Source organism: Mus caroli, chromosome 8 (assembly GCF_900094665.2).
Source record: "Mus caroli chromosome 8, CAROLI_EIJ_v1.1, whole genome shotgun sequence".
Lineage (NCBI taxonomy): Eukaryota > Metazoa > Chordata > Mammalia > Rodentia > Muridae > Mus > Mus caroli.
The window spans coordinates 66,847,174-66,860,876 of NC_034577.1; the positions used below are offsets into that span (position 1 = coordinate 66,847,174).

Below are 13,703 nucleotides of genomic sequence, written 5' to 3' on the forward strand. Positions count from 1 at the left end.
TTTTTTTTTTTTTTGTAACAGTCTTGCCAGAGTCATATGATTTATCCCCTTACAGGCCCGGCCAACCCGCCTCCGGGCGGGGTGTTGCAACAGCAGCGAGAACGCCGGCTCAGCTGGGCGGCCACCACGTGACTCGCGTACTTAAAGGGCTGGCGCGGGCAGCTGCTCGCTCACCGTCTCCAGTCGCCTCCAGAGTTTCCGCAAACAACCAGTGAGTGGAGCCTGCCGGCGCAGAGCCGTCTCGAGCTTATCCCGGAGCCTGAATCGAGCAGAGCCAGCCTGAACTAGCCCAGTCCGGTGATGGAGCATCCACAGCCCGACAGGCAAGCGACTGTGTGGGGACGGGAGCTGTGGCCGGTGTCCCTTATCCTGCCTGGGAATGCAGGCTGCGGGGCCAGGGACAAGTTACCGCCCAGTCTACCTGTAGCTATGGGAAGCTGGAGGGAGAAAATGTGATTCACTCCTCTGACATGCTGGAGGTGACGGATTGGGAGTGTCTTGTAGTATCCAGGTTTGAGGGATGGTGAACGCACTGCTAAGTCCTGGATCCTGGACTCACCATTCTTGGGGTTGGGGGTTGGGGAGCTTGTCTTTTGCTGGCGCGGAGTGGTCACTTATCAATTTCCAACCTCAGACGATTTGTAAGATGCAGGGAGGCCAGTAGCAGAACTAGAGGGTGCTGAGGTTGGGGTGTTTTTTGTTTGGGGATGGGGGGTGGGGAGAGGAGTAGTTTTTGTGTGTTTTGTTTTGTTTTTGAGACAGGGTCTATGTAGCCCTGGAACTCTGGAACACCCTAGTAGATCAAGTTGGCCTTGAACTCCAGTTCGCTTCCCTTTGCTTCCTGAGATTGAACAGTGCTCCACCACCATGCTTGGCTTCTCCTCCTCCTCCTCTTCCTCCTCCTCTTCCTCCTCCTCCTCCTCTTCCTCCTCCTCTTCCTCCTCCTCCTCCTCTTTGTTTGACTTTTGAGACAGAGTTCCTCTTTGTATCCCTGGATGTCTTGGAATTCACTCTGTAGATGGCCTAGAACTCAGAGATCTGTCTGCTTCTGCCTCCCTAGTGCTGAGATTAGAGGCATGTGCCACTCCACCCAGCTTTTTTTTTTTTTAATAAACCCAATCTTACTATTTTTTAAAAAAAGTTTTATTTTTTTTAAATACTTATTTATTTTATGTATATGAGTACACTATAGCTGTCATCAGACACACCAGAAGAAGGTGTCAGAACCCACCATGTGGTTGCTGGACCTTTAGAAGAGCAGTCAGTGCTCTTAACCGCTGAGCCACCTCTCCAGCCCACCAATCTTATTTTTATATTTTTATTTAAAGTGTCTCGTTACATTTTATTTATTGTGCATGTAGAGTGACACATTAAACATGTGAAGGTCAGAGGACTTGAAAGGAGTCATTTCTCAGTTCACCATGTGGGTTCCAAGAAAGATTGGCTTATCAGGCATGGTGGCAAGTGCTTTTCCTGGCTCAGCCGTCTTCCAGTGTCTAATCCTCATCCCTGGCTTTAGCAGTAAGGACTGAATTTAGGACTGCAGACATTCTAGGCAAGCACTGTATCACTAAGGTACAGTATAGGCACCTTTTTGATTTAAAGATCGTGCCGGGCTGGTCTGAAACTCTCCAATCCTCCTGCTGCAGAACTTCTCTGAGTAGAGCTGGATTACAGAGACCATTTAATGCAGATACTTTGAGTATAGAGTGTGTGTGTGTGTGTTTGTGTGTGTGTGTGAAAGTTGGATTTGGTGGGTTTGTTTGTTTGTTTGTTTTGAGACTCTTCCTATATAGCCCTGTGCTGAAATTCCTTCACTATGTAGATAGACCAGGCTGACATCAAACTAAGAGATCTGCCTTCCTCTGCCTCCTGAATGCTGGAATTAAAGATGTGTAACATCACACCCCGCTGGTTGTAAAATCCGTAACTGAATTTTTTAAAGAAATGTCTGCAGGTTGGATCTAAAAGCTCACCAAAGTCTCTACCCTTAGCCAGGCTGTGGTGGTGCATGTTTTTAATCCCAGCACTCAGGAGGCAGAGGTAAGCAGATCTCTTGAGTTTGAGGCCAGCCTGGTCTACAGAGTGAGTTCTAAAGACAGCCAGGGCCACATAGAGAAAAACCCTGTCTTGGAAAAAAAAAAAATCTCCCTTTGAGCAATAGTGTTTGGAGTAGTATGGTTCTTCACTGTGGTCAGGCCATACCTTGCCTCCCCTTTACGGGGAATAACTAGAATAGGGAGTCTCCCTGTGGTTTGGGGGACAATATCCCATAGTACTTAATGACTGACATCTGTTTGCATGGTTAAGACCATGGCTTGGCCTACATTGGAGGCTCTGCAGGTCTAATCATTCACAGGCATCCCTTGATCCCCTGCTGATTCTCCTCTCTTCCTTCACAGCATGCCCCAGGATTTGTCTGAGGCCTTGAAGGAGGCCACCAAGGAGGTACACATCCAAGCCGAGAATGCTGAGTTCATGAAGAACTTTCAGAAGGGTCAGGTGTCCAGAGAAGGCTTTAAGGTATGTGACGAGTAGGTTGACCAGAGCACTGAGGTATCGCAGGTATGCCCAGTGCTTATGCCAATAATTTAATGGGGAGGTTGGAGCCAGGAATGATGAGGGCCTGTCCAAGGAAGTCACCTTATTACATTGATACTGTAGCTCAGCGAGGAGAGGATGTGATGCGGGTGGAGGGGCCAGTGCAGCAGAATAGTTAAGGATTAGGAACATGTATTCTGAGTTGGTCACGTTATATTCTTATCTCAACCTTGAGAAGTGCATAAGGGGAAGGCTCAGCGAGGATAAGAGGCCATCCTGTCAGCTTTAGGTGGAAAAGACCAAAATCAAACAAAGATGGCCTAGGTGCGGAGCCTGTGCTCTTGACCTGGTTAACTCAGGACCTCGTACATGCTGGCTAAGTTCTTTACCACTGACCCACAATCCAAGTGCAAGCTCTTGTGTTATTAGATGGGGTCTCACTACACAGCTCAGGAACACGCAGTTCTGTGTCAGCCTCCTATTCAGACCACAGGCATGTATCACTACACCCAGATCTCCTGACCCAATTTCAACTTGCCTCTGAAGGCAAGGAGAAGTTTGCCTTAGCCCTGCAGTGTCCTGTCCCCACAGTGAGATTGGCTACCTCATTTAACCTCCAAGCCTTCTTGCCTGAGAAATGGGGTTTTGACAGCCGGGCTTAATAGACTGATTTTGTGGTTGTGTAACTGATGCCAGTAGCAAACATCAGACACAGGGTAGAGTACACTGACTGTGGGTGGGGGAGTGGAGGGTGGTGGGGACAGGAGGCCTTCCTTCCAGAAGGCAGTCATGTAGGCTCTTCTAGGGACAAGTTGACTCTATTTTTCAGCTGGTGATGGCTTCCTTGTACCATATCTACACGGCCCTGGAAGAGGAGATAGAGCGCAACAAGCAGAACCCAGTCTATGCCCCACTCTACTTCCCTGAGGAGCTGCACCGAAGGGCTGCCCTGGAGCAGGATATGGCCTTCTGGTATGGGCCTCACTGGCAGGAAACCATCCCTTGCACGCCAGCCACACAGCACTATGTAAAGCGTCTCCACGAGGTGGGATGCACTCACCCTGAGCTGCTGGTGGCCCACGCATATACCCGCTACCTGGGTGACCTCTCAGGGGGTCAGGTCCTGAAGAAGATTGCACAGAAGGCTATGGCCTTGCCCAGCTCTGGAGAGGGCCTGGCTTTTTTTACCTTCCCAAACATCGACAGCCCCACCAAGTTCAAACAGCTCTATCGTGCTCGAATGAACACTCTGGAGATGACACCTGAGGTCAAGCACAGGGTGACAGAAGAGGCTAAGACCGCCTTCCTGCTCAACATTGAGGTGAGCCCCACTGCTTCTTCGAGCCACACTCCAGTTAATTGGAGGGAGGGTCCTGGAGTCATAGTCATAGTTAGTACAAAGACTTGGGGCCAGGGTCTTGTTTTGCTGCTTTCTAGCTGGGTGATTGTGGGCAAATCTCTTTATCCTTAGTTGATACAGTTCAGTCCCTGTGGGAGGAGTAATACAGGGAAAAAATTCCTGATGCTATTGCTCTTGTTGTGAGAGACGGTGTCCTGTGAGATGGGGCAGCTGGACCTGGAGTGCTTGTGCACTTGTGCATAGCCAGGTTGGCACTGTAAGGGTTTCTGATGCCGAGATACTTCAGGTGGCATTTACTGGTTTTTATTTGATGTGCATTGATGTTTTGCCTGCATGTATATTTGCTTGGTGTCAGATCTGTTGGAGGTGGAGTTACAGACAGCTGGGAGCTGCCATGTGGGAGCTGGGAATTGAACTCAGATCCTCTGGAGAGCAATTAATGCTCTTAATCTCTTTTCTTTAAATTTATTTATTATTATACATAAGTACACTGTCACTGTCTTTAGACGTACCCAAAGAGGGCATCAGATCTCATTTTGGGTGGTTGTGTGCCACCATGTGGTTGCTGGGATTTGAACTCAGAATCTTTGGAAGAGCAGTCAGTGCTCTTACCCGCTAAGCCACCTCGCCAGCCCCCGCTCTTAATCTTTGAACTGTCTTTAGCTCATTGTTTTGAGCAAGGCCCTGAAAGACAGAGCTGGAGGGGAGTAGACTGTCCTGTTGGAACCATGGGCGCTATGGTGGTCAGGGTTCCAATTTGTTGATCTCCTGGCTCCCACTTTCAGCCTTGAGATCCTTTAAAAGTCCCACAAGGCAAGCGCCTGTTAGAGAAGTAACCTTTCAAGTCTCTTAAATTCAACTACATCTAGACCATCCCTCTGAGGCCTTCTGAGCATATGGTATAAAGAATGAGTTTAGAAACAGAAAAGTGGTGGCACAGCCCTTTAATCCCAGCACTCAGAAGGCAGAGACAGGAGGATCTCTGAGTTCCAGGTCAGCCTGCTTTGCACAGCTAATTCTAGGACAGCCAAGGCTACACAAAAAAACCCTGTCTTAAAGAAACAAAACAAAACTCCAAGAAAAGAGCTTAGACAAAGGTCCAGCTGAGAACTGGGTCTCCATCCTGACCCCTGGTGGATCTCCAGCAAGCCCTACTCCAGGAGTTGTGGTTTCCTCGCCTGCAAAAGCACGTTAACAAACTCCATGGCACATGGCTTAGCAGGAGGAGCTCACCAATGCACAGTCAAGAAGAGAGAACAGGCTGTAGGCTGCACAGCAGCCATACATTATGTGTTATTTCAGAGGAACAAACTAGTTCTCCTCCTCATAGGGATACAAATAAGATCCTGAAGTCCTGATTCAGGACAGTGTTACTGGTGGGGTCCAAGTGAGGGCACAGGCAGGGGGCCAACTAAACCTGTCATATCTCTGATGAGGTAAGTGAAAGACACATGGGTGTGTGATAGTTTCCTTAAGTTGTGTCATTTGTACAATATTTCACAACATGCTTCAAGTCCTGCCTTCAGCTGGGGTCCCTCCACCCCGTGAGTATCATTAACAGGCAGTATGTCTTGTCTTGTCTTCTAGTTGTTTGAGGAGCTGCAGGTGATGCTGACAGAGGAACACAAAGACCAGAGTCCCTCACAGATGGCATCTCTTCGTCAGAGGCCTGCTAGCCTGGTGCAAGGTAAAGGTGGCCTCTTGCTTCTGGCTCTCCTTAGCCTAGCTGGAACTTCTTTACTCTCCTCTTTGCTGAATGTTTTAAATCAGAAATAGGGTACAGACAAAAGCACCCAGGGTAAGCCTGTAGTATGTGACTGTGGGTGAGCTATAAGATTTTTCTACCTCAGTTTCTCCACATTGGAAAACAGGAGTTGGGGGCTGTGTAGCTCATTGACTGAGGTGCATATAAAGCCCTTAGAAGTCACTAGCATAGAAATTCTTCCATTTAGACCCCTCCTCCCAATTTTTTTTTTGGGGGGTGGGGGCAGAGTCACACTTTGTTACCAGAGGTCAAACAATCTTTCTGCTTCAATCTTTCATAAAAAGCTAGGGTGTGTTTACCTTTTTGGACTCACTAAAGGCTTCCAAGCAGGTCCCCATATAAAGCAAGAATTTGGGAACCTATTTCTATTGCTGACCCTCCAGGAGAGATGACGGAGACATGTACTTACCTGACTCTGGGTGTCAGCCCTTCTCCTGTGCCTTGCTGCATTACCTTTGGAGCAGGAGAAAGTTTCAAAAAAGACCAAAGTGACACAAAATGTGCCTTCACTGAGCCTGTCACCCTGGGACAGTATGACACAGGGAGTGGGTGATGGAAGCTGGGCAGGGCATGTTATGTGAAACTTGATTGCTTGAATGGGCCCACTTTTTGCCCAAGGCTCTCCCAACGGAGGCAGGACCCCACAAGCCCGTTATTAGTGGTACTGTTTCTGGTGGGCTGAGCTGTGGTCAGTCCTGATAGAATTAGCTACCTGTTCGGGTCAGGGGACTTTGATTTGCTGTGGCGCAGAAGAATGAACAGCCTGGGGGAGTTCGTGAACTCCTATCTTTGAAGGGATTTGAGCAGTGGCTAGTGGTTTGTGCTGTAGCAGATCCTGGCCTTGGACTGGAACTGTAGCAGACATGACACTGAGTGTCCTGTGCTTTCTGTGGCTTTAAAGTCATCCACCCCGGGCTGTGTGAGTCTGACCTTGTCTTTCTTTCTCCTTCAGATACTGCCCCTGCAGAGACACCCCGAGGGAAACCCCAGATCAGCACTAGCTCATCCCAGACGCCGCTCCTCCAGTGGGTCCTCACTCTCAGCTTCCTGTTGGCAACAGTGGCAGTGGGAATTTATGCCATGTAAATGCAATGCTGGCCCCCAGGGGCTGTGAACTCTGTCCAATGTGGCCTTCTCTCTGAAAGGGAGAATCTTGCCTGGCTCTCTTCTCTTGGGCCTCTAAGAAAGCTTTTGGGATCCCTAGCCCACTCCCTGTGTCTTCCTCTCTCTCTGGAATGGAGGGAGATACCTGACACAGATCCCTCACCAAAAGCACATCCAGCCAGTGGCCTGAACTTTGAAACCAGCAGCTCCAAATCTTGCAGCAGAGCCCCAAAACTGGCCTGTAAAAGCAGCTGTTCTGAGCCCAGTGCCCATGGTTGTTAGCATCCATGTTGACTGACCACGACTACTTTCCCCCAGTGTCGTGGCCACTTTGATATCCGTTTCCAGACATTTCTGTCTTGTATTTCTGTCTTGTTTTTTTATTATTTCCCCAGTTCTACCAGAGTAATGGTGTTTTGTTGTTTTGTTTTGTCTTGTTTTTTCCTAACAAAGTGGGGCTATCTTTTGAGGGGTGGGTGGGAAAGAGGTATTTAATAGTTGTAACCTTGGTCTTTAACTTCTGTGTGAAATAATAAATGGCATTATCTAACAGTCACTAGAAGTGCATTCATGTCTATGCTGTCCATGAGCAGGGCCCTGCTCAGCTTGTCTCTTCAGTGTCTGGCAGGAGGAGGGCAGGTGAAGGTAACATTGGTAGCTGCCATGGTTGGCTGTACCTGAGATTTGGAAGTGAGCTTTAAGCTGTTGGGCAGATTTTCCAGACTGTGTTTGTGTGTACACAGATGAGTGTGTGTGTGTGCATGTGAAGGCCAGAGATCAACCTCAGGTGTGTTTTTTTTGGGGTTTTTTTTTTTTTTTTTTTGGTTTTTTGAGACAGGGTTTCTCTGTATAGCCCTGGCTTTCCTGGAACTCACTGTGTAGACCAGGCTGGCCTCGAACTCAAAAATTCGCCTGCCTCTGCCTCCCGAGTGCTGGGATTAAAGGCATGCACCACCACGCCCGGCTTCAGGTGTGTTTTATGAACTGTCCACCTTGGTTTTTTATTTTATTTAGATAGGATCTCACTATGCAACTCTGTTGGAGGAACTCCCTATGTAGACCAGCTGGCCTTGAGCTCACAGGTATCTGCCTGCCTCTGCCTTCATACTAAGATTGCATATGAAAGCTACCACACCTGGCCAATCCACCTTGTTTTTTGGGGGGAGATAGGATGGTACCTGTACATAAGACAGGGTCTCTCTTATGTAGTCCTGGCTGGCCTTAAGTCTAGCTTTGAACTCATTGAGTTCTTCCTACCTCTGCCTTCCAAGAGCTGGGTTTAAAGATATGTACTACCACACCTGGTGAGTCCACTTTGTTTTTAGAGTGCTAGGATTACAAACACACACCACCATGTCTGTTTTACATGGGCTCCAACTCAGGTCTTCACTGACTGACCTATCTCTTCAGCCCCAAGACTTACATATTTAATGAGGATGAAATGGGCAGATTCTGGGATAAAGCTGATACGCTCTGAGTAACGATACTTAAGAGACTGGAGGCAAATGCCTGGCTTCGTGTTTTCTCTTCTAACTTCACTTATTGTGAGTGCACTTATTGGTATGCACAGCCACAGGGCTCAGTGTGGGGAGACAGTTCCCTCCTTCCAGTTTTATAAGGTTCTACTTCTGGAGGTTGAGCTCAGGCTTGGGCAGTAAGCACTTTACCTGCTGAGCCATCTGCTATTCCACTTTGGAGTTGGTCACTTAACCCCTCAGTGACTCAGATTCACCACCTGGGACAATACAATGATGCTGCTGACCTCACCTGTCTTGAGAAGCCAATGAGAAGCAAGTTAAATTCCAAGGCCTTCCATCACTCCTAGCTCGATTATGCACAGAAGGCCAGTGTCTTCTGATCGTTGTACCTCCCACTCTGGGGATGGGAAAACATCACTGGAGGCAGAACAGGGATGAGGTACCTACTGTGTCCCACCAGTACCAGAGGGCTGAGAGTTAGGAGATCTTTGTCCCCCATACTGACTCTATTACCAGGTCTTGGGCACAATGCTTCAAATCTCATTTTGCTCACTGGAAAAATGAGCGATACATCTGTCTTTAACTGCTGAAGAGGGAATATAGTGATGTCAAAATACTAGTCTGCACAGAAACTCCAGAACTCCATGGAGGCACATAGCTACAGAGCTCAGAGGTGGTATCCCAGAGTCACGATACAAGAAAGGCATTCTGGGAGACTTATATACATGCAGCCAGGTCCAGAAGTCATTCTTTTCTGTTGTTTTTGTTTTTGTTTTTTTTCTCAAGACAGGATTTATCTGAAGTCCTGGCTGGAGACCTTGCTCCCCGTAGACCAGGCTAGCCTCAAACTCACAGAGATATGCTTGCCTTTACCTGGTGTGCCATCATCACCAGGCCAGAAAGCATTCTTTATGAGATTAAGGATAAAGAAAAATGAAATTAAGGATAGGGTATCGATAGCAAAGCATAGATTTCAGATAGCAAGGATAGCTTCCTACCCTGAGTTCAGTTTCCTCATCTGTGAAAATATGTATTGTGATAAAGTAAGAAAAGTTGGGGGAGGGCTGCTAAAGAGCTGGCTCAGTGCTTAAAAGCACTGCCTGCTCTTCCAGAAGACCCTGGTTTGATTCCCAGCACCAACATGGTGGTTTATAACAGTTTATATGTCTAGTTCCAGGGGATCTAATGGCTTTTTCTGTCCTCTTTAGCACCAGGCACACATGCAGTACACTGACATATGTGCAGGCAAAACATCTACACATATAAAATTAAATGAACACAAAGGCTAGGGATATAGCTAAGTGGTAGAATGCTTGCTTAGCATATGGGATACCCTGGGTTCAGACACCAGTACCTAAAGGGTGAGCAAACAAAGGGAAGAAAAGGGAGAAAAGAGAAACACCTGGGCAGTGGTGGCGCACACCTTTAATCCCAGCACTTGGGAGGCAGAGGTAGGCAGATTTCTGGCCATTTCAAAGGCCAGCCTAGTCTACAGAGAAAGTTCCAGGACATTCACGGCTACATAAACCCTGTTTTGAGAAAAAAAGAAAAAGAAAAAGAAAAACAATTTTGAATTCTATAAAAGAATAGACTTTCTGTCAATTGTCAAGAGATGAGCAAAACTAGTTAAAACTGGACAGACTTACAAAGAGGACTAACTATATCAATAGGAAAAAAACATCCAGCATGAACTGACTCTCGGCCCCTTCTTTCTTTCCAGTGCTGGGAATCAGATCCAGGGCTTTGTTCACATTAGGCAAGGCTCTACCACTGAGCTACACCTCATCATCTACTTGTACATTGGTGAATGAGCATTTTACTTTCCAGCACAAGTGGTGCTGTAGATTAAATCTAGGACCCTTACCCAAGCCAATTCTGTGCTCTTCTACTAAGCCACAATTGCGTCCTGCCCTGGGCCTTTTAGAGAATCTTAGAGATTAGCCAACAGGTCCTGTCCTCAGGGTTGGCTGGAGCAAACTGACTGAGATTTTGTCACCTTTAGTTTTCTCTGGCTAGGGATAAGGCCTTGAGCCTTTCCAAATATTCGTGGTTATTCCAGTGTTTACTGATAGAGGCAAAGCGGGGATAGGCAGGAAGAGAGCCCAGCCACCCTCACCTGTCTCCATCTGGCTCATGTTTCTAGCTTACTGGTCAAGAGTTTCAACACAGGGGCTGGAGAGATTATGGCTCACTTCTTGAGCTTAGTTCCTAGTACTCACATGGTGACTTACAAGTATCCCTTTCAGGGGCTCTCACACCTTCTGATGCACAAACAATCATGCATAGGTGCACATGTGTGGGGTGGTACACACAAATCTATACAGGCTACCAGGAAAGTTGGGTGTCTTCCTCAGTCACTCTCCACTTTGTTTTTTAATTAATTTATTTTTGGAAGTGAGACGTGAACTCAGGGCCTTACACATGCTGGGAAGGCACTCTACTGTGGGGCTGAGGGATGTAGGAGAAGGGGGCGGGGAGGGAGAGAGCCCACGTCTGGCCAGAGTTCCTGTGCTCTGGGCAGGCAGGCGTAGAAGGACTGCCGAACGCTTTCCACTTGGCTCTGGGTGGGCATCTGGCTGTGTGAAACCACTGACCCCACTCGGTGGGGTGGGGGTGATGGACAAGGGGCAGCCTACGATACCAGGGGCCCGGGGGGCAACATCCTCAGCCCCGGAGATACGGGAGAGAGGGCAGAGGGAGAGAAGTTCCCAGCAGGCTGGCTGGAGCACAGGAAGGCCTTCTGATAGGAGATTAGGCGTGCCTCGTTAGGAAAAAGCCTATCCCATCATCCAAGCACAGCAGGCCTTGATGAACAGAGACAGTTTATGGTTTTAGAGCTTTATTGTAGAAAGGCATGGGGAAAGAGAGAAAAGGTGGAAAGACAGAGAGAAAGAGACCTGCCATGACCAAGAGGAGGGAAGGGGGAAAGAGAGGGAAAGAAGAAAGGCTAGAGAGTAAGAGGTTAGAGAAAGAGAGAGAGAGAGTGTGAGGAGAGAAAGTAAGAGAGGTTAGAGAGTAAGAGAGGTTAGAGAGTGAGGAGGGGCCAAGCAGCCCCTCTTATGGTGGGCTTGTTATCTTGTTGTTGCTAGGGAACTGGGGAGGCGTCTAGCCCGAAGGTCAGAAGCTTGGGACATTGTGTGTGACTAAAAGCCACGCTTCTCCTGTGGGAGCTGGAGGGGCAGTAACTTCTATAGGAGCCAAGGGTCTAGGAGACATGAGGGAACACACCACCAGGTTCTACTGGGGTTCAGACCTCAGCTCGACTGGAGACCAGACTGTCTGTGTATAGCCCAATGCCCCACACTCTACCACTGAGCTAATTCCCAGCCCTGTGCTAATTTTTGGAACAAGGTCTCTTACTGAATTTAAAACTTATCAACTGATTAGACTGGCTGACCAGCAAGCTTTGGAGATTTGCCGTCTCCACTTTTCTAGACTGGGATTACAGGCAAATGCTGTATCCATCTTTTCTAAGTGGGTACAGAGGAACCAAAACCAGGTCTTCATGTTTACACTGCAAACACTTTACTGAATGAGTCATCTCCCCAACCCCTTAACTTCTCCATGTGATCTATGTATGGCAAAATGATTCTGATTTAAAAAAAATGGACCTGCATGTGCCTTTACTCCCAGCACTCCAGAGATAGAGGCAGGGGGATCTCTGAGTTCATGGCTGACCTGGTCTTACAGAGTGAGTTCCAGGATAACCAGGGTTACACAGAGAAGAGTTTGTAAATAGATCTATGTATATTTTAAACTTTTTATTGATTCTTTGTGAATTTCATATTGTGTACCCCAATCCCACGCATCTCCCCATCCTTTCCTATCCAACCTGTGCCCTTGAAGAAAAAGTAAAAAAAGAAAACCCTAAAAACATCTCACCATGGAAACTGCAGTATGTCACTGAGTGTCTTCAATCTCAGCCTCTCCTCTGTAGAGCTCTGTAAGCTTCTGCCTCCTGGGTGCTGGGATTGAAGGCATGTGCCACATCTGGCAATTTATTTATATTTAAAGATATATGTATGTGTTTTACCTGTCTACTGCATGCATACCTGGTGCCTGTAGAAGTCAAAAGAGGGCATCAGGTTCCCTGGATGGTTGTGAGCCACCATAGAGAACTGATTTTCTACAAGAGCAGCCTGTGCTAGCATTTAATTGCCAAGCCATGTCTACAGGACTCTGTCTTTTTTTTTTTTTTTTTTAGTTTTTCCAGACAGGGTTTCTCTGTGTAGCCCTGGCTGTCCTGGAACTCACTCTGTAGATCAGGCTGGCCTCGAACTCAGAAATCCGCCTGCCTCTGCCTCCCAAGTGCTGGGATTAAAGGGGTGTGTCATCACGCCCTGCTAGGACTCTGTCTTTTGACTAGTGAATTTGCTGACTCTGCTTCACTCTGACTTTTGCTAAAATTCTGTTCAGTGCTTAAGTCCAGCATTCCATCTGCACCTGAGGGGAAGCCCCAGCCAACAATGTGGAATTACATCCCTGCTGTTGGTGACAATTGCTAAGAACAGCCTAGATTTTGGTCAAGAAGCAAATAAAGCAATCTAAAATAGAATGTGTTAAACCTGTCTTGGCACACAGGGATTACCATGAAATGTTGAGAAAACCAAGTCTTAGATTCACCTGATTTTTTTTTTTTTTTTTATAAATTGCAAAAATGCTCAAACTTTATTCTCTGTAAATACATGTTTGAATGGTTGCGGCAGCAATAGGTTTTCCACTTGTTCGCGTGGATGGGAGGAACTCAACAAAGGAAAATCTACACTACGGTTGCTATGCTAAATCTGCCCTTTTTTTCCCCAAGATTTCCATTTAGAATTTGGTCATGAATTTTGCATGATTTAAGCATTGCCAAGGAATTTAAAAAGTTCTACAGTCATCATAATTATTCGTTTGAATCTGAATGAAAGAAAACATCCCTGGCTTCCTGGGCTTTGGTACTATCTGAGTAGGGGAAGGTGAGCCACCTGGCCCCAAAGCTGCGGAGACAGCACTCTGGCACCTCCTGCCGGGCTGGAGCAAGGGTACACCTCAGGCATACTGCTTTCTCACAGCTCTGAAAGGGGTGGTTTTCTCATATACTATTAATATTATTTTAAAGGCAGGGTTTCTTCAGCCTCCCTAGTGCTAGCAGATATGGGGTAGGGCTGATAAGTCTACCTTTTATTTATGTGTCTGTATTCAATTGTTCAGCTATTGCTCCAGTCCGTTTCCTTTTACTTAAAATCACCCAGGCTGGCCTTGAACTTGCGATCCTCCTGCTTAGACTTTACGAGGAGCGGGGCTGACAGACCTGCGCCACTGGGCTAGGTTTTCTCCGAAGACCTAAGGCTTAAGTGCTCAGAAAGCTCCCGAGCCCCTCCGCCATCTTTGCTCCGCTAGCAGCTAGCTCAGAACTTTCGCGCCAAAAAGTCCCGCCTCACAAAATGGAGACCGGAAAGAGTTGACGCGTGAC

The 13,703-nt window shown here is 47.4% G+C and overlaps 1 protein-coding gene across 1 annotated transcript; it reads left to right on the forward strand.

Annotated features, from left to right (window-relative positions):
- Positions 1–158: 158 nt before the first annotated feature.
- Positions 159–7,329, forward strand: Hmox1 (heme oxygenase 1). The gene is made up of 5 exons (XM_021170315.2): positions 159–323; positions 2,403–2,523; positions 3,371–3,862; positions 5,489–5,588; positions 6,619–7,329. The coding sequence occupies exons 1-5, from the start codon at positions 301–303 to the stop codon at positions 6,750–6,752; spliced, it is 870 nt and encodes a 289-aa protein (XP_021025974.1). The 5' UTR covers positions 159–300; the 3' UTR covers positions 6,753–7,329.
- Positions 7,330–13,703: the final 6,374 nt, after the last annotated feature.

What these genes read in the sequence shown, in the direction of transcription:
- Hmox1 (XM_021170315.2), top strand. Translation starts at nt 301, where the DNA reads ATGGAGCATCCACAGCCCGACAG. An exon ending in TGTCCAGAGAAGGCTTTAAG is followed by an intron (nt 2,524 to 3,370) that starts GTATGTGACGAG and finishes TCTATTTTTCAG; the next exon opens with CTGGTGATGGCTTCCTTGTA. An exon ending in CCTTCCTGCTCAACATTGAG is followed by an intron (nt 3,863 to 5,488) that starts GTGAGCCCCACT and finishes CTTGTCTTCTAG; the next exon opens with TTGTTTGAGGAGCTGCAGGT.